Source organism: Pseudopipra pipra, chromosome 14 (genome assembly GCF_036250125.1).
Source record: "Pseudopipra pipra isolate bDixPip1 chromosome 14, bDixPip1.hap1, whole genome shotgun sequence".
NCBI classification, from domain to species: domain Eukaryota; kingdom Metazoa; phylum Chordata; class Aves; order Passeriformes; family Pipridae; genus Pseudopipra; species Pseudopipra pipra.
In genome coordinates this window covers 8,500-29,866 of record NC_087562.1, presented here as the reverse complement: position 1 = coordinate 29,866, position 21,367 = coordinate 8,500, and the positions used below count along the sequence as shown (strand labels likewise).

The window sequence follows — 21,367 nt, the reverse complement described above, 5'->3', positions numbered from 1 at the left end:
GAATCAGTGTGGGGTGGAGATAGGGCCTGTGGCACCGTCGCTGAAATGTCTATGCAGCTGGAAATGGGATTGTAAATTGGGAATGTGGACTGGGCGGATAGAGCTGAAATCAGTCTAGGGCAGGGCTTGTGATTTTGGAATTGGGATAGGAATTTTGGGGCTGGAGGAGCACCTGGGGGACTGGGACTGGGAGTGTGAGGGTGGAGCTGGAAAGTGGCAGAGCTGGAGCCAAGCTGAAGATCCTGCAGCGAGAACCTGGAGCAGCTTCCCGAGGCGGCGCTGGCAAGATGCAGAGCTACTGCTGAGAGAGCAGAGCTGGCAGTGCAATAAAGCTTGTGGGTCTCGAGCTGAAATCACTGAGGGGCTGGGGTAGGGACAGGGTTTGGGCTTGGGACAGTAACACTTGGGTCAGGAATCAGTGTGGGGTGGAGATAGGGCCTGTGGCACCGTTGCTGAAATATCTATGCAGCTGGAAATGGGATTGTAAATTGGGAATGTGGACTGGGCGGATAGAGGTGAAATCAGTCTAGGGCTGGGCTTGTGTCTTTGGAATTGTCATAGGAATTTTGGGGCTGGAGGAGCACCTGGGGGACTGGGAGTGTGAGGGTGGAGCTGGAAAGTGGCAGAGCTGGAGCCAAGCTGAAGATCCTGCAGCGAGAACCTGGAGCAGCTTCCCGAGGCGGCGCTGGCAAGATGCAGAGCTACTGCTGAGAGAGCAGAGCTGGCAGTGCAATAAAGCTTGTGGGTCTCGAGCTGAAATCACTGAGGGGCTGGGGTAGGGACAGGGTTTGGGCTTGGGACAGTAACACTTGGGGCAGGAATCAGTGTGGGGTGGATATAGGGCCTGTGGCACCGTCGCTGAAATGTCTATGCAGCTGGAAATGGGATTGTAAATTGGGAATGTGGACTGGGCGGATAGAGTTGAAATCAGTCTAGGGCTGGGCTTGTGATTTTGGAATTGGGATCGGGTTTGTGGGGCTGGAGGAGCACCTGGGGGACCGGGACTGGGAGGGTGGAGCTGGAAAGTGGCAGAGCTGGAGCCAAGCTGAAGATCCTGCAGTGAGAACCTGGAGCAGCTTCCCGAGGCGGCGCTGGCAAGATGCAGAGCTACTGCTGAGAGAGCAGAGCTGGCAGTGCAATAAAGCTTGTGGGTCTCGAGCTGAAATCACTGAGGGACTGGGGTAGGGACAGGGTTTGGGCTTGGGACAGTAACACTTGGGTCAGGAATCAGTGTGGGGCGGAGATAGGGCCTGTGGCACCGTCGCTGCAATGGCTGTGTGTCTGTGGAATTGAGATTATAATTGGGAATGTGGACTGAGAGGCTGGGGCTGAAATCAGCATAGTGGTAGGATTGCATCTGTGGAGCTTGGAGGGTGTCTGGAGCTCAGATAGGGCCTGTGGCAGCGTTGCTGAAATCCCTGAGTGGCTGTGGAATAGGGATTAATGGGCGGGAACGTGGATTGGGTGGGTAGAGTTTAAATAAGTATAGGGGTGGACTTGTGATTTTGGAATTGGGATCGGGTTTGTGGGGCTGGAGGAGCACCTGGGGGACTGGGACTGGGAGTGGGAGGGTGGAGCTGGAAAGTGGCAGAGCTGGAGCCAAGCTGAAGATCCTGCAGCGAGAACCTGGAGCAGCTTCCCGTGGCGGCGCTGGCAAGATGCAGAGCTACTGCTGAGAGAGCAGAGCTGGCAGTGCAATAAAGCTTGTGGGTCTCGAGCTGAATTCACTGAGGGGCTGGGGTAGGGACAGGGTTTGGGCTTGGGACAGTAACACTTGGGGCAGGAATCAGTGTGGGGTGGAGATAGGGCCTGTGGCACCGTCGCTGCAATGGCTGTGTGTCTGTGGAATTGGGATTATAATTGGGAATGTGGACTGGGCGGATAGAGGTGAAATCAGTCTAGGGCTGGGCTTGTGTCTTTGGAATTGTCATAGGAATTTTGGGGCTGGAGGAGCACCTGGGACTGGGAGTGTGAGGGTGGAGCTGGAAAGTGGCAGAGCTGGAGCCAAGCTGAAGATCCTGCAGCGAGAACCTGGAGCAGCTTCCCGAGGCGGCGCTGGCAAGATGCAGAGCTACTGCTGAGAGAGCAGAGCTGGCAGTGCAATAAAGCTTGTGGGTCTTGAGCTGAAATCACTGAGGGGCTAGGGTAGGGACAGGGTTTGGGCTTGGGACAGTAACACTTGGGGCAGGAATCAGTGTGGGGTGGAGATAGGGCCTGTGGCACCGTCGCTGAAATGTCTATGCAGCTGGAAATGGGATTGTAAATTGGGAATGTGGACTGGGCGGATAGAGCTGAAATCAGTCTAGGGCAGGGCTTGTGATTTTGGAATTGGGATAGGAATTTTGGGGCTGGAGGAGCACCTGGGGGACTGGGACTGGGAGTGTGAGGGTGGAGCTGGAAAGTGGCAGAGCTGGAGCCAAGCTGAAGATCCTGCAGCGAGAACCTGGAGCAGCTTCCCGAGGCGGCGCTGGCAAGATGCAGAGCTACTGCTGAGAGAGCAGAGCTGGCAGTGCAATAAAGCTTGTGGGTCTCGAGCTGAAATCACTGAGGGACTTGGGTAGGGACAGGGTTTGGGCTTGGGACAGTAACACTTGGGTCAGGAATCAGTGTGGGGTGGAGATAGGGCCTGTGGCACCGTTGCTGAAATATCTATGCAGCTGGAAATGGGATTGTAAATTGGGAATGTGGACTGGGCGGATAGAGGTGAAATCAGTCTAGGGCTGGGCTTGTGTCTTTGGAATTGTCATAGGAATTTTGGGGCTGGAGGAGCACCTGGGGGACTGGGAGTGTGAGGGTGGAGCTGGAAAGTGGCAGAGCTGGAGCCAAGCTGAAGATCCTGCAGTGAGAACCTGGAGCAGCTTCCCGAGGCGGCGCTGGCAAGATGCAGAGCTACTGCTGAGAGAGCAGAGCTGGCAGTGCAATAAAGCTTGTGGGTCTCGAGCTGAAATCACTGAGGGGCTGGGGTAGGGACAGGGTTTGGGCTTGGGACAGTAACACTTGGGGCAGGAATCAGTGTGGGGTGGAGATAGGGCCTGTGGCACCGTCGCTGCAGTGGCTGTGTGTCTGTGGAATTGGGATTATAATTGGGAATGTGGACTGGGCGGATAGAGGTGAAATCAGTCTAGGGCTGGGCTTGTGTCTTTGGAATTGTCATAGGAATTTTGGGGCTGGAGGAGCACCTGGGACTGGGACTGGGAGTGGGAGGGTGGAGCTGGAAAGTGGCAGAGCTGGAGCCAAGCTGAAGATCCTGCAGCGAGAACCTGGAGCAGCTTCCCGAGGCGGCGCTGGCAAGATGCAGAGCTACTGCTGAGAGAGCAGAGCTGGCAGTGCAATAAAGCTTGTGGGTCTCGAGCTGAAATCACTGAGGGACTGGGGTAGGGACAGGGTTTGGGCTTGGGACAGTAACACTTGGGGCAGGAATCAGTGTGGGGTGGATATAGGGCCTGTGGCACCGTTGCTGAAATGTCTATGCAGCTGGAAATGGGATTGTAAATTGGGAATGTGGACTGGGCGGATAGAGCTGAAATCAGTCTAGGGCAGGGCTTGTGATTTTGGAATTGGGGTAGGAATTTTGGGGCTGGAGGAGCACCTGGGGGACTGGGACTGGGAGTGTGAGGGTGGAGCTGGAAAGTGGCAGAGCTGGAGCCAAGCTGAAGATCTTGCAGCGAGAACCTGGAGCAGCTTCCCGAGGCGGCGCTGGCAAGATGCAGAGCTACTGCTGAGAGAGCAGAGCTGGCAGTGCAATAAAGCTTGTGGGTCTCGAGCTGAAATCACTGAGGGGCTGGGGTAGGGACAGGGTTTGGGCTTGGGACAGTAACACTTGGGTCAGGAATCAGTGTGGGGCGGAGATAGGGCCTGTAGCACCGTCGCTGCAATGGCTGTGTGTCTGTGGAATTGGGATTATAATTGGGAATGTGGACTGAGAGGCTGGGGCTGAAATCAGCATAGTGGTAGGATTGCATCTGTGGAGCTGGGAGGGTGTCTGGAGCTCAGATAGGGCCTGTGGCAGCGTTGCTGAAATCCCTGAGTGGCTGTGGAATAGGGATTAATGGGCGGGAACGTGGACTGGGTGGGTAGAGCTGAAATAAGTATAGGGGTGGACTTGTGATTTTGGAATTGGGATCGGGTTTGTGGGGCTGGAGGAGCACCTGGGGGACTGGGACTGGGAGTGGGAGGGTGGAGCTGGAAAGTGGCAGAGCTGGAACCAAGCTGAAGATCCTGCAGTGAGAACCTGGAGCAGCTTCCCGTGGCGGCGCTGGCAAGATGCAGAGCTACTGCTGAGAGAGCAGAGCTGGCAGTGCAATAAAGCTTGTGGGTCTCGAGCTGAAATCACTGAGGGGCTGGGGTAGGGACAGGGTTTGGGCTTGGGACAGTAACACTTGGGTCAGGAATCAGTGTGGGGTGGAGATAGGGCCTGTGGCACCGTTGCTGAAATATCTATGCAGCTGGAAATGGGATTGTAAATTGGGAATGTGGACTGGGCGGATAGAGGTGAAATCAGTCTAGGGCTGGGCTTGTGTCTTTGGAATTGTCATAGGAATTTTGGGGCTGGAGGAGCACCTGGGGGACTGGGAGTGTGAGGGTGGAGCTGGAAAGTGGCAGAGCTGGAGCCAAGCTGAAGATCCTGCAGCGAGAACCTGGAGCAGCTTCCCGAGGCGGCGCTGGCAAGATGCAGAGCTACTGCTGAGAGAGCAGAGCTGGCAGTGCAATAAAGCTTGTGGGTCTCGAGCTGAAATCACTGAGGGGCTGGGGTAGGGACAGGGTTTGGGCTTGGGACAGTAACACTTGGGTCAGGAATCAGTGTGGGGTGGATATAGGGCCTGTGGCACCGTCGCTGAAATGTCTATGCAGCTGGAAATGGGATTGTAAATTGGGAATGTGGACTGGGCGGATAGAGCTGAAATCAGTCTAGGGCTGGGCTTGTGATTTTGGAATTGGGATCGGGTTTGTGGGGCTGGAGGAGCACCTGGGGGACCGGGACTGGGAGGGTGGAGCTGGAAAGTGGCAGAGCTGGAGCCAAGCTGAAGATCCTGCAGTGAGAACCTGGAGCAGCTTCCCGAGGCGGCGCTGGCAAGATGCAGAGCTACTGCTGAGAGAGCAGAGCTGGCAGTGCAATGAAGCTTGTGGGTCTCGAGCTGAAATCACTGAGGGACTGGGGTAGGGACAGGGTTTGGGCTTGGGACAGTAACACTTGGGTCAGGAATCAGTGTGGGATGGAGATAGGGCCTGTGGCACCGTTGCTGAAATGTCTATGCAGCTGGAAATGGGATTGTAAATTGGGAATGTGGACTGGGCGGATAGAGCTGAAATCAGTCTAGGGCTGGGCTTGTGATTTTGGAATTGGGATCGGGTTTGTGGGGCTGGAGGAGCACCTGGGGGACTGGGACTGGGAGTGTGAGGGTGGAGCTGGAAAGTGGCAGAGCTGGAGCCAAGCTGAAGATCCTGCAGCGAGAACCTGGAGCAGCTTCCCGAGGCGGCGCTGGCAAGATGCAGAGCTACTGCTGAGAGAGCAGAGCTGGCAGTGCAATAAAGCTTGTGGGTCTCGAGCTGAAATCACTGAGGGGCTGGGGTAGGGACAGGGTTTGGGCTTGGGACAGTAACACGTGGGGCAGGAATCAGTGTGGGGTGAAGATAGGGCCTGTGGCACCGTCGCTGCAATGGCTGTGTGTCTGTGGAATTGGGATTATAATTGGGAATGTGGACTGAGAGGCTGGGGCTGAAATCAGCATAGTGGTAGGATTGCATCTGTGGAGCTGGGAGGGTGTCTGGAGCTCAGATAGGGCCTGTGGCATCGTTGCTGAAATCCCTGAGTGGCTGTGGAATAGGGATTAATGGGCGGGAACGTGGATTGGGTGGGTAGAGTTTAAATAAGTATAGGGGTGGACTTGTGATTTTGGAATTGGGATCGGGTTTGTGGGGCTGGAGGAGCACCTGGGGGACTGGGACTGGGAGTGGGAGAGTGGAGCTGGAAAGTGGCAGAGCTGGAGCCAAGCTGAAGATCCTGCAGCGAGAACCTGGAGCAGCTTCCCGTGGCGGCGCTGGCAAGATGCAGAGCTACTGCTGAGAGAGCAGAGCTGGCAGTGCAATAAAGCTTGTGGGTCTCGAGCTGAAATCACTGAGGGGCTGGGGTAGGGACAGGGTTTGGGCTTGGGACAGTAACACTTGGGGCAGGAATCAGTGTGGGGTGGAGATAGGGCCTGTGGCACCGTCGCTGCAATGGCTGTGTGTCTGTGGAATTGGGATTATAATTGGGAATGTGGACTGGGCGGATAGAGGTGAAATCAGTCTAGGGCTGGGCTTGTGTCTTTGGAATTGTCGTAGGAATTTTGGGGCTGGAGGAGCACCTGGGACTGGGACTGGGAGTGTGAGGGTGGAGCTGGAAAGTGGCAGAGCTGGAGCCAAGCTGAAGATCCTGCAGCGAGAACCTGGAGCAGCTTCCCGTGGCGGCGCTGGCAAGATGCAGAGCTACTGCTGAGAGAGCAGAGCTGGCAGTGCAATAAAGCTTGTGGGTCTCGAGCTGAAATCACTGAGGGGCTGGGGTAGGGACAGGGTTTGGGCTTGGGACAGTAACACTTGGGGCAGGAATCAGTGTGGGGTGGAGATAGGGCCTGTGGCACCGTCGCTGCAATGGCTGTGTGTCTGTGGAATTGGGATTATAATTGGGAATGTGGATTGGGCGGATAGAGGTGAAATCAGTCTAGGGCTGGGCTTGTGTCTTTGGAATTGTCATAGGAATTTTGGGGCTGGAGGAGCACCTGGGACTGGGACTGGGAGTGGGAGGGTGGAGCTGGAAAGTGGCAGAGCTGGAGCCAAGCTGAAGATCCTGCAGCGAGAACCTGGAGCAGCTTCCCAAGGCGGCGCTGGCAAGATGCAGAGCTACTGCTGAGAGAGCAGAGCTGGCAGTGCAATAAAGCTTGTGGGTCTCGAGCTGAAATCACTGAGGGACTGGGGTAGGGACAGGGTTTGGGCTTGGGACAGTAACACTTGGGGCAGGAATCAGTGTGGGGTGGATATAGGGCCTGTGGCACCGTTGCTGAAATGTCTATGCAGCTGGAAATGGGATTGTAAATTGGGAATGTGGACTGGGCGGATAGAGCTGAAATCAGTCTAGGGCAGGGCTTGTGATTTTGGAATTGGGATAGGAATTTTGGGGCTGGAGGAGCACCTGGGGGACTGGGACTGGGAGTGTGAGGGTGGAGCTGGAAAGTGGCAGAGCTGGAGCCAAGCTGAAGATCCTGCAGCGAGAACCTGGAGCAGCTTCCCGAGGCGGCGCTGGCAAGATGCAGAGCTACTGCTGAGAGAGCAGAGCTGGCAGTGCAATAAAGCTTGTGGGTCTCGAGCTGAAATCACTGAGGGACTGGGGTAGGGACAGGGTTTGGGCTTGGGACAGTAACACTTGGGTCAGGAATCAGTGTGGGGCGGAGATAGGGCCTGTAGCACCGTCGCTGCAATGGCTGTGTGTCTGTGGAATTGGGATTATAATTGGGAATGTGGACTGAGAGGCTGGGGCTGAAATCAGCATAGTGGTAGGATTGCATCTGTGGAGCTGGGAGGGTGTCTGGAGCTCAGATAGGGCCTGTGGCAGCGTTGCTGAAATCCCTGAGTGGCTGTGGAATAGGGATTAATGGGCGGGAACGTGGACTGGGTGGGTAGAGCTGAAATAAGTATAGGGGTGGACTTGTGATTTTGGAATTGGGATCGGGTTTGTGGGGCTGGAGGAGCACCTGGGGGACTGGGACTGGGAGTGGGAGGGTGGAGCTGGAAAGTGGCAGAGCTGGAACCAAGCTGAAGATCCTGCAGTGAGAACCTGGAGCAGCTTCCCGTGGCGGCGCTGGCAAGATGCAGAGCTACTGCTGAGAGAGCAGAGCTGGCAGTGCAATAAAGCTTGTGGGTCTCGAGCTGAAATCACTGAGGGGCTGGGGTAGGGACAGGGTTTGGGCTTGGGACAGTAACACTTGGGTCAGGAATCAGTGTGGGGTGGAGATAGGGCCTGTGGCACCGTTGCTGAAATATCTATGCAGCTGGAAATGGGATTGTAAATTGGGAATGTGGACTGGGCGGATAGAGGTGAAATCAGTCTAGGGCTGGGCTTGTGTCTTTGGAATTGTCATAGGAATTTTGGGGCTGGAGGAGCACCTGGGGGACTGGGAGTGTGAGGGTGGAGCTGGAAAGTGGCAGAGCTGGAGCCAAGCTGAAGATCCTGCAGCGAGAACCTGGAGCAGCTTCCCGAGGCGGCGCTGGCAAGATGCAGAGCTACTGCTGAGAGAGCAGAGCTGGCAGTGCAATAAAGCTTGTGGGTCTCGAGCTGAAATCACTGAGGGGCTGGGGTAGGGACAGGGTTTGGGCTTGGGACAGTAACACTTGGGGCAGGAATCAGTGTGGGGTGGATATAGGGCCTGTGGCACCGTCGCTGAAATGTCTATGCAGCTGGAAATGGGATTGTAAATTGGGAATGTGGACTGGGCGGATAGAGCTGAAATCAGTCTAGGGCTGGGCTTGTGATTTTGGAATTGGGATCGGGTTTGTGGGGCTGGAGGAGCACCTGGGGGACCGGGACTGGGAGGGTGGAGCTGGAAAGTGGCAGAGCTGGAGCCAAGCTGAAGATCCTGCAGTGAGAACCTGGAGCAGCTTCCCGAGGCGGCGCTGGCAAGATGCAGAGCTACTGCTGAGAGAGCAGAGCTGGCAGTGCAATAAAGCTTGTGGGTCTCGAGCTGAAATCACTGAGGGACTGGGGTAGGGACAGGGTTTGGGCTTGGGACAGTAACACTTGGGTCAGGAATCAGTGTGGGGCGGAGATAGGGCCTGTGGCACCGTCGCTGCAATGGCTGTGTGTCTGTGGAATTGAGATTATAATTGGGAATGTGGACTGAGAGGCTGGGGCTGAAATCAGCATAGTGGTAGGATTGCATCTGTGGAGCTTGGAGGGTGTCTGGAGCTCAGATAGGGCCTGTGGCAGCGTTGCTGAAATCCCTGAGTGGCTGTGGAATAGGGATTAATGGGCGGGAACGTGGATTGGGTGGGTAGAGTTTAAATAAGTATAGGGGTGGACTTGTGATTTGGGAATTGGGATCGGGTTTGTGGGGCTGGAGGAGCACCTGGGGGACTGGGACTGGGAGTGGGAGGGTGGAGCTGGAAAGTGGCAGAGCTGGAGCCAAGCTGAAGATCCTGCAGCGAGAACCTGGAGCAGCTTCCCGTGGCGGCGCTGGCAAGATGCAGAGCTACTGCTGAGAGAGCAGAGCTGGCAGTGCAATAAAGCTTGTGGGTCTCGAGCTGAATTCACTGAGGGGCTGGGGTAGGGACAGGGTTTGGGCTTGGGACAGTAACACTTGGGGCAGGAATCAGTGTGGGGTGGAGATAGGGCCTGTGGCACCGTCGCTGCAATGGCTGTGTGTCTGTGGAATTGGGATTATAATTGGGAATGTGGACTGGGCGGATAGAGGTGAAATCAGTCTAGGGCTGGGCTTGTGTCTTTGGAATTGTCATAGGAATTTTGGGGCTGGAGGAGCACCTGGGACTGGGAGTGTGAGGGTGGAGCTGGAAAGTGGCAGAGCTGGAGCCAAGCTGAAGATCCTGCAGCGAGAACCTGGAGCAGCTTCCCGAGGCGGCGCTGGCAAGATGCAGAGCTACTGCTGAGAGAGCAGAGCTGGCAGTGCAATAAAGCTTGTGGGTCTTGAGCTGAAATCACTGAGGGGCTAGGGTAGGGACAGGGTTTGGGCTTGGGACAGTAACACTTGGGGCAGGAATCAGTGTGGGGTGGAGATAGGGCCTGTGGCACCGTCGCTGAAATGTCTATGCAGCTGGAAATGGGATTGTAAATTGGGAATGTGGACTGGGCGGATAGAGGTGAAATCAGTCTAGGGCTGGGCTTGTGTCTTTGGAATTGTCATAGGAATTTTGGGGCTGGAGGAGCACCTGGGGGACTGGGAGTGTGAGGGTGGAGCTGGAAAGTGGCAGAGCTGGAGCCAAGCTGAAGATCCTGCAGCGAGAACCTGGAGCAGCTTCCCGAGGCGGCGCTGGCAAGATGCAGAGCTACTGCTGAGAGAGCAGAGCTGGCAGTGCAATAAAGCTTGTGGGTCTCGAGCTGAAATCACTGAGGGGCTGGGGTAGGGACAGGGTTTGGGCTTGGGACAGTAACACTTGGGGCAGGAATCAGTGTGGGGTGGAGATAGGGCCTGTGGCACCGTTGCTGCAATGGCTGTGTGTCTGTGGAATTGGGATTATAATTGGGAATGTGGACTGAGAGGCTGGGGCTGAAATCAGCATAGTGGTAGGATTGCATCTGTGGAGCTGGGAGGGTGTCTGGAGCTCAGATAGGGCCTGTGGCATCGTTGCTGAAATCCCTGAGTGGCTGTGGAATAGGGATTAATGGGCGGGAACGTGGATTGGGTGGGTAGAGTTTAAATAAGTATAGGGGTGGACTTGTGATTTTGGAATTGGGATCGGGTTTGTGGGGCTGGAGGAGCACCTGGGGGACTGGGACTGGGAGTGTGAGGGTGGAGCTGGAAAGTGGCAGAGCTGGAGCCAAGCTGAAGATCCTGCAGCGAGAACCTGGAGCAGCTTCCCGTGGCGGCGCTGGCAAGATGCAGAGCTACTGCTGAGAGAGCAGAGCTGGCAGTGCAATAAAGCTTGTGGGTCTCGAGCTGAAATCACTGAGGGGCTGAGGTAGAGCTGGGGGCTAGAATAGGGACTGGATACTTTGGTCAGGGACTGTTGGTTTTGAGTAGAAATTACTGTGGGATTGGGATTGTATTTTTGTGCACTCTGGGAAGTCTAGTAATTCTATTGCAAGCCATTGGAGGGAAGTGGGAGTACTTGGTAGAGTCAGCTGTTCTATGGGGAAGGCTCAGGTGTGAACAATGAGGGGGAGGAGGGGCCAGGGCTTGGGCTGAGGCCCCTTGGCTGTTGTTCGGACTCAGGAGCTGTAGCAGGACTTCTTAGAGCATGACTCAGGTGGGTCTGTTTCAATTTCACCTTTCCAGTCCCTTCCCACTGTCCCCAGTCCCTCCTGAGTCCCTCCCAGTTTCTCCCAAGTGCCCCAAACCCCATTCCAGTGCAGCCAGTCCCCTCCCTGTTCCTTCCCCAGTGCCTCCACTCCTTCCCAATTGCTCCCACTGCACCCCAGTCCCATCCCAGTCCATCCCTGGTACCGACTAGCTGCTGCAGATCCTGACAGCCCTGGCCTGTCTGTGTGGGTAAGCACAGTTTTTGATAGGAAGCAACTGAGAGAACAAACTTTTTACTATCCTTTTAGTGTTCCTTTAATTCCCCTTTTATGTTTATAGTATTTTTCCTTTAGTTTCCCCTTTGACTAACCAATATCGTGTTATCCATAATATTGTGTTAAGATCCTTTTTTTTTTTGGTATCCCTTTTCACTAGTTAATACTGTATTAAATGCTGTTCGTAGTATTTGTCTTAATGCCACCCGATAAGGTAGTTAGTTTGTATCCTTTTTAGTTTTTAATTCCTCTTGCTAAGTTTATTACTATTATTATTATTCTCACTGTAATAAAAGATATTTTGTGTGCTTGAGTATTTTTTGGCACTTGTCTTTATTCCGGACATGTATCCAAACATACTGCTACACCAGTGCGTTGTGCTCCTTTTCCCTTTGCATCCCATTCCCATCCCAGTCACTTCGCAGTCCCTCCCTGCTCCCTCCCCAGTTCCCCCAGTCCTAGCCCAGTGCCACCAGTGCTCCCAGTCCCACCCCAGTGCCCCCACTCTCATCCCAGTCCCTTCCCACTTCTCTCAGTGCAAGCCAGCGCACCCATTCCTTCCCAAGTATCTTCCTGCAGTGCAACCCAGTCCTTCCCCAGTTTGCCCAGTCCCATCCCAGTCCTTTCCCACTGCCCCCAGTCCCATCCCAATTCCCTCACCAGTGATCCCAGTCTATCCCAGTGCTTCCCTGCTGTATTACAGTCCCTCCACAGTGCACCCCTCTCCTTCCCTACTGGCTCAGTCCTATCCCAGTTCCCTCCCCACTGACCTCAGTCCCATCCCAGTAGTGCCCCAGTGTGTCCTAGTGACTCCCCAGTGCCTCTCAGTCCTATCCCAGGGCCTTCAGTCCCTCCCCAGAGAATCCCAGTCCCAGCCCAGTTCCCCCAAGTGCCCCCAGGGCCTCTCCAGTGCCCTCAGTCCCAGCCCAGTCCCTCCCCAGTGCATCTCACTCCTATCGCAGTGCCCCCAGTCCCACGGTCCCCAGTCCCTCCCCAATGACCCCCAGTCCCATCCCACTGCTCCCAGTCCCCCCCCCCGAAAATCTCACTCCCACCCCAGTGTCCCCACTCCCAGCCCAAATCCCCCAGTCCCTCTCCAGTGTCCCCAGTCCTGTCCCCAGTCCCATCCCTCCCCAGTGCCCCCAGTCTTTCCCAGTGCATCCCAGTCCTTTTCCATGATGCAAGAGGCACAGGGGGCATGAAATCCCTCAGCTGCTCTGAGGTTCTACAATTCAGTTGTTCTAAATTAGGTAATTTTCTTGGTGAGCAATTTGAGTTGTTAGACAGCGCGGACTGCAGAAGCATTTTTCGTTGAACTGATTGTTTTTTAGTTTATTTTAAAGCTCTCCTAAAAACTCTACACCGGCATGTGTTCGCTGCACCTGCACTGGGGGCTGCAGGGAGAAGCAGCTGGGGGGGTTTGCTCTCTGCCCCTTTCCCACCTTCCCCTCGGTTCCCTGGGACTCCAGGGAATCCCAGCTCCCCTTGGCTTCTCTGGGGGCCTCACGGCAGGGTTTCTAAGTGTGACCATGAGATTTTCTGGCCTTGGAACTGATTGCTGTTTCAGGGCATGGCTCACCGAGCAGTCTGTCTTTTAACACTTCCTGGGGCAGGAGAATTGCAGCAGAAGAAAGCAAAGGAAGCCCAGAGCCAGGACTAGGAAGGCCCAAGCCTCTGGCAAGCCCAGGCCTTGCTGCTCGGTGCTGATTGTGCTCGGGGCTTGTTCCTCACCATTCGGTTCCCAATGAGAGAGGAGCAAGAGGCAGAACAGCCCGCTGCTGCTGCTGGGGCTGAACTGTCTGCAGTGCCCGGGGCCGGGCAGGACTTGGCCCCGATGCCTGCATTGCTCTGCAGCGGCCAGGGAGGGGTCCCAAAAGTCATCCCCCCGCCTGCTGTGCTGCACAGCAGGGGCTGGCTAGGCCACTTCCCGGCCGGGGGAGCCCGGGGGAGGCCGTGCTGGGGTTGAGGGGCTGCTGCTCTCTGGGCCTCTCGGGCTTTGCCTTGGAATCCCAAAGCCTGGGCCTGCGCGAGGGGGAGGAGGCAAAGGGGACTGTAAATTGGTTTCTTGTGGAGTGTTTTGGGGCCGAGTTAATGCTCTTGGCTTGTTGTGCGTCAATTCCCAACCTCGGTCGGGGCTTCCCGGGGAGCGTTGCTGCTGCTGCTGCCGCCGGGAGAGAGAAGTCCTTTGGGAAGCCGGGATAAAAACAGCAACTCTGTGAATTGCCCGGCTTTTCTTAGGGAAGGGCCGGTTTTAGGGAAGAAAGGCCCGTCCTCGCGAAAGGCGCCGCGGGTCTCGCAAGGGGGGTGCGCGGCTGCAGTGCCGTTCCCGGCCGTGTCCGCCAGGCGGCGACTGCGACGCAGCGCCCGGCGGTCGGGGCGGGCTGGGAAGCGGCGCCTGCGCAGAGCGAGGCGTTGGCCGGGCCGGGCCTGGAGCGCTCGGGGCCGCCGGGCAGGGCAGGGGCGGGGACCGGCCGGGGGGGGGGGTAAGAGCAAGTTTTAGGGAAGAAACGCCTGTAGTGAGTAATCAGAAGAGAAGGGTGAAAACCAAGAGCCTTTGACTTCCCCAGTGCACTTAATTTTCTTGTTCTTCTCTCTTTCAGGACAGGGAAAATCGTTGACTTGGGTCCAGCAATGCCAAATGTGTTGGGGTGTGAGCAGCCAAAGCAAAAGGCTCCAGCCCCACCGACCGGCGCTGGGGGCACCTGGTGCTGCCCGTGGGGTGGGGTAAGTCAGAGGGACACGTTTCTCTCCTCCTGGCTGTTGGCATTTGCTCCCTGGGCACTGGCTCTGTTTCCACTGCAGGCTGGTCCTTGCCGTGCTGGGAAGGGTGGAGAGGAAGGGGCAAAGGGCCAGGTGAGTGTGGGATCCCTGAGCTGTGGGGTTGGGCTGTGCTGAGTGGGGCAGGTTGGTCCCTGTTGGTGAGCCTGAGCCTTGGCTTGGGGGTTCAGGAGCCCGGGGGGCCAAGCTGGGGGGTGTTTGCAGCTCTGCCAGGGCTGGAGCTGACACAGCGCTGGGGGAGAGCCTGGAGCTGGGCTGGGCCGGGGGACAGATGCAGTGGAGCTGGGGGAGGGTCTGGGACTCCCTGGGGGAAAAGGAGGGATGGATGGGCTGGATGGAGCCACAGGCCTGTGCTCCTGGGAACACACTTGTCCAGGGTGCTGGGATCCGGGTCAAACTCTAGTTCCCCTCGTGTCCAGGGGTGCAGGGTCTGAGGGATTGGATTTCCCTGGGGGTTTGCAGGAGACCAGGAGTGAGAGGAAACGCAGTGCCAGAGCAGGCTGTGTTTGCCTCTGAGGACAGAGAGCCTGTGGGCTGAGGTGAGATTGCTGTGAGTGTTGGGATGAGCATTCCAGGGAACGGGGAGCTTGGAATTCCAGGTGCTGATGGAACCATCGCCTTAGGTGTGTTTAGTTTGTGTCTGTGGGAGCTGGGATTTGGGCTGCAGAGCTGTTGCTGGGAACAAAGGGTGGAGAAAACCTGCTCCACGGATGTGTAAAGAAGGATGAAGTAGCAGGGAAGGGGAGTATTTCTATACAGTATCAATATTCTCCATGTGGGATGGAGCAGCGATGGGGGTGGTTGGGTTTGGCCTGGGCCGGTCAGGATCTGCCATAAACAACCCACCAGACCCTGAACCCTCACTGGACGTCTCCAGCCCCTCAACAGAAACCCAAGTTGTTCATTAACTGTTACAGAGGAAAAATGATTGGTAATTGCTTCTGATCCGTGGAGAATCTCCTTTGGAATGATCAAGCAGAGAGTGTACCAAGGCAGGCAGAGCGTTTCTTTTGGCTCTTTTTTTTTTTTCTGGTTTGTCATTTTTTCTTTGGCTTCAATGCGTTTTGTGTGCTCCTGTTCAGAAAGCAGCAAATATATCCTGATAAGCCCTGAATATGCCAGGAGGTTTCAGCCGGGAGGAAAGGAGCTGTGGAAGAAAAGCAGCCTAAAAATAGCCAGCAGGGATCATCAGGTTTTCCAGCCAAGAAAAACAAGGAGAGAGATGAGGGAATCGGGTTCCAATTCCTAAAGATTTGGTGGGTGCAGGAATGATTTGTGTGTGTTTTCCAGTCCCTTTTGATTCCTGAGATAATTTTAAAATGATGGCTTTAGCAATCAACTAAATCGGAGATGTTGTTTTTGAGAGGAAATGATGCCAAATAAATGCAGAGTTTTGGGTCAGTTTTTTGGATGATTTGGGTCACTTTTTGGGGTCAGTTTGGGGTCATTGTTTGGGGTGATTTGGGTCAGTTTTGGGTCAGCTTTTGAAATGATTGGGGTCAGTTTTGGGTCAGCTTTTGGGATGATTGGGGTGGGGTTTTGGGGTCAGTTTTGGGTCATTGTTTGGTGTGATTGGGGTCGGTTTTGGGTCAATTTTTGGGGAGCACTGGGTGTTACTGGGGGTTGTTGGGGAGCACTGGGTGTTTACTGGGGAGCACTGGGTGTTACTGGGCGTTGTTGGGGAGCACTGGGTGTTACTGGGGTGCACTGGGGAGCACTGGGTGTTACTGAGGGTTGTTGGGGAGCACTGGGTGTTACTGGGGAGCACTGGGAGAGAAGATGAAAAATAAAGAGAATAAAAAATAAACGAAATAAAAAAGGAAATATAAAAACCAAAAGAAAATTAAAAAAAAAAGGCAAAAAAACTAAAAAGGAAATAAAATGAAAAGGAAATAAGAGAGAAAAAAAAAAAAAAAGAAACCCCTTCTTGGGCACCCCGTTTCCTCTCCTCCCCCCCCCGCCCCGAACCGTAAATTGCGGGGTCAACAAAAATGTGAGACGGGGACCCCAAAATGTGGGTGAGGGAACCCCAGGGAGCCGAAAAAGTGGAGGGGGAGCCGCAGTAAGAAAGCGAAGCCGGGCGGTCGGGCGGCGGGGTAGCGGGGGAGCCGAGGTGGCGACGCCGGCGCATGCGCAGTCGTTGGCAAGACGCCGACGATCACGTGGTAAGTAAGGGCAGGCAGGAGCGGGACCGGCGGCGCATGCGCAGTGGCTCTCGTGCCGGTGCAGCGCTCCCTGCTCGAGTTAAGGGCCGGTTCCGGCGGCAGGGCGGGACTGGCGGTCTCCCGTCTCTCCCGGGGTGTGTGGGGGGGGAATAACATGAAGATTTTTTGGGGTGAAAGCGCAGAAATTAGCCAGGAGGGACGCTAATTTGGGTAAACTCGGTCACCGGAAGTAGAGAGCGACCGGAAGTCCTCCAAGCCCCGGCGCGGAAGTCCGCCAAGCCCACAGTAAAGATGGCGCCGCCAGGACCGAAACGACCACACTAAAGATGGCGGCCCCTGCCAGGAAGTCCGCCAAGCCCACAGTAAAGATGGCGCCGCCAGGACCGGAACGACCACACTAAAGATGGCGGCCCCGGCCCGGAAGTTCGCCCCGACGCCACACTCTAGATGGCGCCGCCAGGACCGGAACTTAGCCGAGGCCACACTAAAGATGGCGGTTGTCTGACCTCCACCGCGACCCGGACCCCCGCCCCGCGCCCGCAGCGCCGTCTCGCCGCGCCGCTTCCCGCTGTGGGGACGGGGCGGGGCGCTCGGCGGCGCCGGGCGCGGGCGGCAGGTTCGTGGGCGGCGGCAGGCACCGGCGCCGGCAGCCCCCCTCGGCGCCGCGCGCGCGGCGCTCCGCCCGCCCGCCTCGTTCCGCTCCGCTCCCCTCCGCTCCCCTCCCGTCCCCGCTCCCCCCCCCCCCCCCGCTCCCCTCCGCTCCCGCTCCCGCCGTGCCCTGGAGATGCTGTCGGAGCTGCGCCGCCGCCTTCCCCCCCCCCCCCCCCCCCCCCCCCCCAGGAAGCGACCCACGGCGCCAGATCCGACCGAGATCGTCCCCGGGGTAAGCTGGGCGCGGCCGCTCTTCTGCCTCTCCCGCGGCCATCGGCGACTGCAGGCAGGGGAAGCGACAGGCAAGTTTCTCGCCTCTGCGGAGAAACTTGCACCTGCGTGCCGCCGCAGGGCCGGGTTCGGATGTGCCCTGGCATTGCACACGCACCACAACCCCCGCGGGGAGGGTCTGCGCTGCCTCGGGGACCCTGTCTGCGCTGCCGGGAGAGAGAAATCCTTTGGGAAGCTGGGGTGGAAACAGTAACTCTGTGAACTGCTCAGCTTTTCCTAGGCAAGGGCAGGTTTTAGGGAGGAAAGGCCCGTACTCGCGAAAGGCGCCGCGGGTCTCGCCGAGGGGTGGGGGGGGGGGGGCGCGCGGCTCCAGCGCCGCGCGCGGCTGCAACGCCGCTCCCGGCCGTGTCCGCCAGGCGGCGACTGTGAGGCAGGGCCCGGCGCTCGGGGGTGCTCTCGCAAGCGACGCCCCCGGGAAAGCGGCGGGGTTTGGGCGCTGCCGGCCTTCCCCCGGAGTGCCCGGGCTGGCCCGGCGCCTGGCAAAACCTCTGAGGGAAAAGGCAAGCAACAGCTGCGCTTCTTCTGCCGTTTCTTTAGCCAGGGACTGGAACACGGACAAAATCGAGGGGCTCTTTGACCTGGGCAGGCTCCGAGCATTTTTCAGCCTTCCCTAGCAGGGCATTCTCACCCTCTGAAAAGCTGAAAGGCTTTAACAGCTGGAGACGCGCCTGCAGCTGTGCGAATTAATGTAGTTTCTTTTAGGAAACGAAGGGGAAGTTTTCCTGTTGTGAGCCTAAATACCGAGTCTGCTCTGCTTTTTCCATCAGGTGACGAAGCTTATGGAAAAAAAGACCAAAGGCCTCGAGGTGAGTACATTCTACCGAGTTCTGCTTTTCTGGGATCGGTTTGGGAAAATCACGTGAAATTCTAAAAAGCTTCTCTCCGTGTTTTCTAGTTGTTTTTTCAGCCTTGGTCTAAGTTTCGTGTAGAAAAGGGCATAGAATTATTAGAACAGACAAACTAGGCTTTCTCGGGGAGATGGAAGAAAAGTCTGCTGATTGCAGTTCTGCTTTTCTTGTCTTCCCTTCGACTGTCATTTTCTCTCCCCTGCTGTTCAAATAGGCAGCAATTAATTGCTCTGCTGAAGAGTTTGCTGTACTAAGTGTCTGTCAAATGGATGCCTTCAACTCAAGATAGCACCTGCTCCTTAGTTACAAAAAGTTCCTCACAGGAAATTTTCAGGCGTGCCCATAAATCTCCTCGCTGTTTGTTTGGGAGAACAGGGTTTTCTCGTCTGTAACAGAATAGTCATGGCATTTGCTATGGAATGCTGGTGGCAATCTAGTCAGAAGAGGACGCCGTGCTTCACTAATTTTCCCTTTTTGTTGTTGGGGGTGACTTCTTCCCAGGGATGTTATTCTTGACCCCCCGGGGCAAACGGAGGTGTTCACCTGGTCAGCGTCAGGAGCCATCCTACCTGAGGCCCTGGTAGGTAAGTGTTTTTTGTGTGACTGGACGGTGAAGCTGTCTGTGTGCATGACCTGGCCAGTGCTCGGTGTAGTCCTAATTAAAGTGTCTTTTACTCTGTGTTCCCAGGCTCCCTCTTTCCCTTCGGTTGCCGTGGATGTGCCGGACACCTCTGGCAGGACTAACCCTGTGGCTTTTATGTCCAACGTGCTGTGTGCCTGCAGGTAAGAAAAGCTGGGAGTGCAGTCCCTCTGCTTTGCTTGCTGTGTCTCTTGGGTAGTGATTTTGGAGGGGAATCCCAGAGCGATTTGGTTTGAAGGGGACCTTCAAAGGCCACCCTGTCTTCCGTGGGCAGGGACACCTTCCACTCTCATCCCCGGTTGGATGCTGCAAGTCCCATCCAGCCTGGCCTGGAACACTTGCAGGGATCCAGGGGCAGCCTCAGCTTCCCTGTGCAGTGTGCATTTAATAGCTCTCCACTGTCATCATGAAAAATTTTGTCAGCACGTTTTGTTGGACGATGGCAAGCAGGACCTGGGTGAAAATTGGGGTTCTCTGAGGTGCAGAGGGAAATAATTCTCCTTTGAAGTCCAGTGTTATTCAGTTTTGCACGAGTCTTGTCTGCCTTATGTTTGAATTGCTTTCTCTTCCAGGAAGTTTTAAATTAAACTTTTATTTTGTGTCTCCCCCCCCAGTATCCTGTCCAAGACCAAGCTACCTTTCCTCGTTGGAATGGACTGGCCGGGCTTTGGCAGTCTGGCCCCTCGAAAGACTAAAGTGACCTCTTCCAGCAGGGGAAGACTTTCTGGCAAGCGGTACCAGAAAGAACTGGAGTTTCTGGAGAATAAAAGCTGGAGGTGTGCCCCCGATAATCCTCGCCCCGGGTGGTGAGTGGTCTGACTTGCAGGGACCGGTGGCCTTGGCCAGGAGCGGTCCTGCCGGACTGTAATTTTAATTTCCTGCCTAGGCTGTAATTTTAATTTCCTTTGGATGCTTGGCAAAGCCCTTCTGGGGGAGCCCTAGTGCCTGGCATGAGCGGAGCGGGCTTCCAGGGAGGTATTCACCTGGTCAGCGTCAGGAACCATCCTCCCTGAAGCCTCGGTGAGTGTTTTTTGTGTGACTGGACAGTGAAGCTGTGTGAATGACCTGGCTAGTGCTCGGTGTAGTCCTAATTAAAGTGTCTTTTACTCTGTGTTCCCAGGCTCCCTCTTTCCCTTCGGTTGCCGTGGATGTGCCGGACACCTCTGGCAGGACTAACCCTGTGGCTTTTATGTCCAACGTGCTGTGTGCCTGCAGGTAAGAAAAGCTGGGAGTGCAGTCCCTCTGCTTTGCTTGCTGTGTCTCTTGGGTAGTGATTTTGGAGGGGAATCCCAGAGCGATTTGGTTTGAAGGGGACCTTCAAAGGCCACCCTGTCTTCCGTGGGCAGGGACACCTTCCCCTCTCATCCCTGGTTGCTCCAAGTCCCGTCCAGCCTGGCCTGGAACACTTGCAGGGATCCAGGGGCAGGCTCAGCTTCCCTGTGCAGTGTGCTCTAATATCTCTCCACTGGCATCCTGAAAAATGTTGTCAGCGTGTTTTGTTGGACGACGGTAAGCGGGACCTGGGTGAAAAGGACATTCTCTGAGGTGCTGGGAGAAGGAGGGCTCGTGCGGGCACCTCCAGAGACAGTGGGAACGGGAGCGTGCTGCAGAGAAGGAAAATTCCAGGGGGTGGGTGCCAAGGAATTTGTCCTTCCCTTGCTCTGTGCTCTGCACTTAGCAATGGGTCAAGTGCAGAAGTTTCCTGGGGACCCTGGAAAATGATGCCGGGTCTGCTAAGAAAAGTGGGGCCAAAGGAGCAGGACCTGGGTCTGCGAGCGTGGGAGAAACAAGGGCCGGGTCATCCTCTGCCTCCAGGAGGGAGGGCAGCAGGAAAGGCCACGGACTAAAGCACTGAAGTGCCGTTCCCCAGGGAGCCCCTGCCCAGCACTGAACTTGCTTGTGCACTTGCTGTCCCTTTGCCAGCGGAGCCGAAGCGTCGGGTGCGGGTGCCGGGGGGATGGAGCTGCCAAGGACAAACTGGGAGGGTGTTTGCGAAGGAAGGGGGTAGAAGGAGCTCTTGACGTGCTTTTTTTACTTCTTCATCCCACAGAATTGCCACGAGAGGAAATACTTCAGAGGGGCTTCCCTCCAGATAAGCCCTGAATGTGCCAGGAGGTTTCAGCCGGGAGAAAGGAGCTGTGGAAGAAAAGCAGCCTAAAAATAGCCAGCGGGGATCATCAGGTTTTCCAGCCAAGAAAAACCAGGAGGGAGATGAGGGAATCGGGTTCCAATTCCTAAAGATTTGGTGGGTGTAGGAATGAATTCTGTGTGTTTTCCAGTCCCTTTTGATTCCTGGGATGATTTTAAAATGATGGCTAAATTGAAGATGTTGTTTTTGAGAGGAAATGATGCCAAATAAATGCAAAGTTTGGGGTCAGTTTTTTGGATGATTTGGGTCAGTTTTTGGGGTCAGTTTTGGGTCATTGTTTGGGGTGATTTGGGTCAGTTTTGGGTCAGCTTTTGGAGTCAGTTTTGGGTCAGCTTTTGGGGTGATTTGGGTCGGTTTTGGGTCAATTTTTGGGGAGCACTGGGTGTTACTGGGGGTTGTTTGGGAGCACTGGGTGTTACTGGGGGTTGTTGGGGAGCACTGGGTGTTACTGGGGTGCACTGGGGAGCACTGGGTGTTACTGAGGGTTGTTGGGGAGCACTGGGTGTTACTGGGGAGCACTGGGAGAGCAAATGAAAAATAAAGAGAATAAAAAATAAACGAAATAAAAAAGGAAATATAAAAAACAAAAGAAAATTAAAAAAAAAAAAGGCAAAAAACCTAAAAAGG

General features: G+C 55.7%; 1 protein-coding gene and 1 long non-coding RNA gene across 2 annotated transcripts; both read left to right on the top strand.

Moving 5' to 3' along the window:
• The first annotated feature begins 13,639 nt into the window (after positions 1-13,639).
• Positions 13,640-14,891, top strand: LOC135421819 (uncharacterized). Its single transcript, XR_010434213.1, has 3 exons — positions 13,640-13,734; positions 13,819-13,942; positions 14,416-14,891. It is a non-coding gene; the product is annotated as an uncharacterized LOC135421819 (long non-coding RNA).
• Positions 14,892-16,608: 1,717 nt separating this feature from the next.
• Positions 16,609-20,908, top strand: LOC135421813 (basic salivary proline-rich protein 3-like). The gene is made up of 7 exons (XM_064670551.1): positions 16,609-17,044; positions 17,871-17,909; positions 18,453-18,531; positions 18,640-18,734; positions 19,206-19,611; positions 19,712-20,220; positions 20,642-20,908. The coding sequence occupies exons 1-5, from the start codon at positions 16,609-16,611 to the stop codon at positions 19,289-19,291; spliced, it is 735 nt and encodes a 244-aa protein (XP_064526621.1). The 3' UTR covers positions 19,292-19,611; positions 19,712-20,220; positions 20,642-20,908.
• The last annotated feature ends 459 nt before the right edge of the window (positions 20,909-21,367 follow it).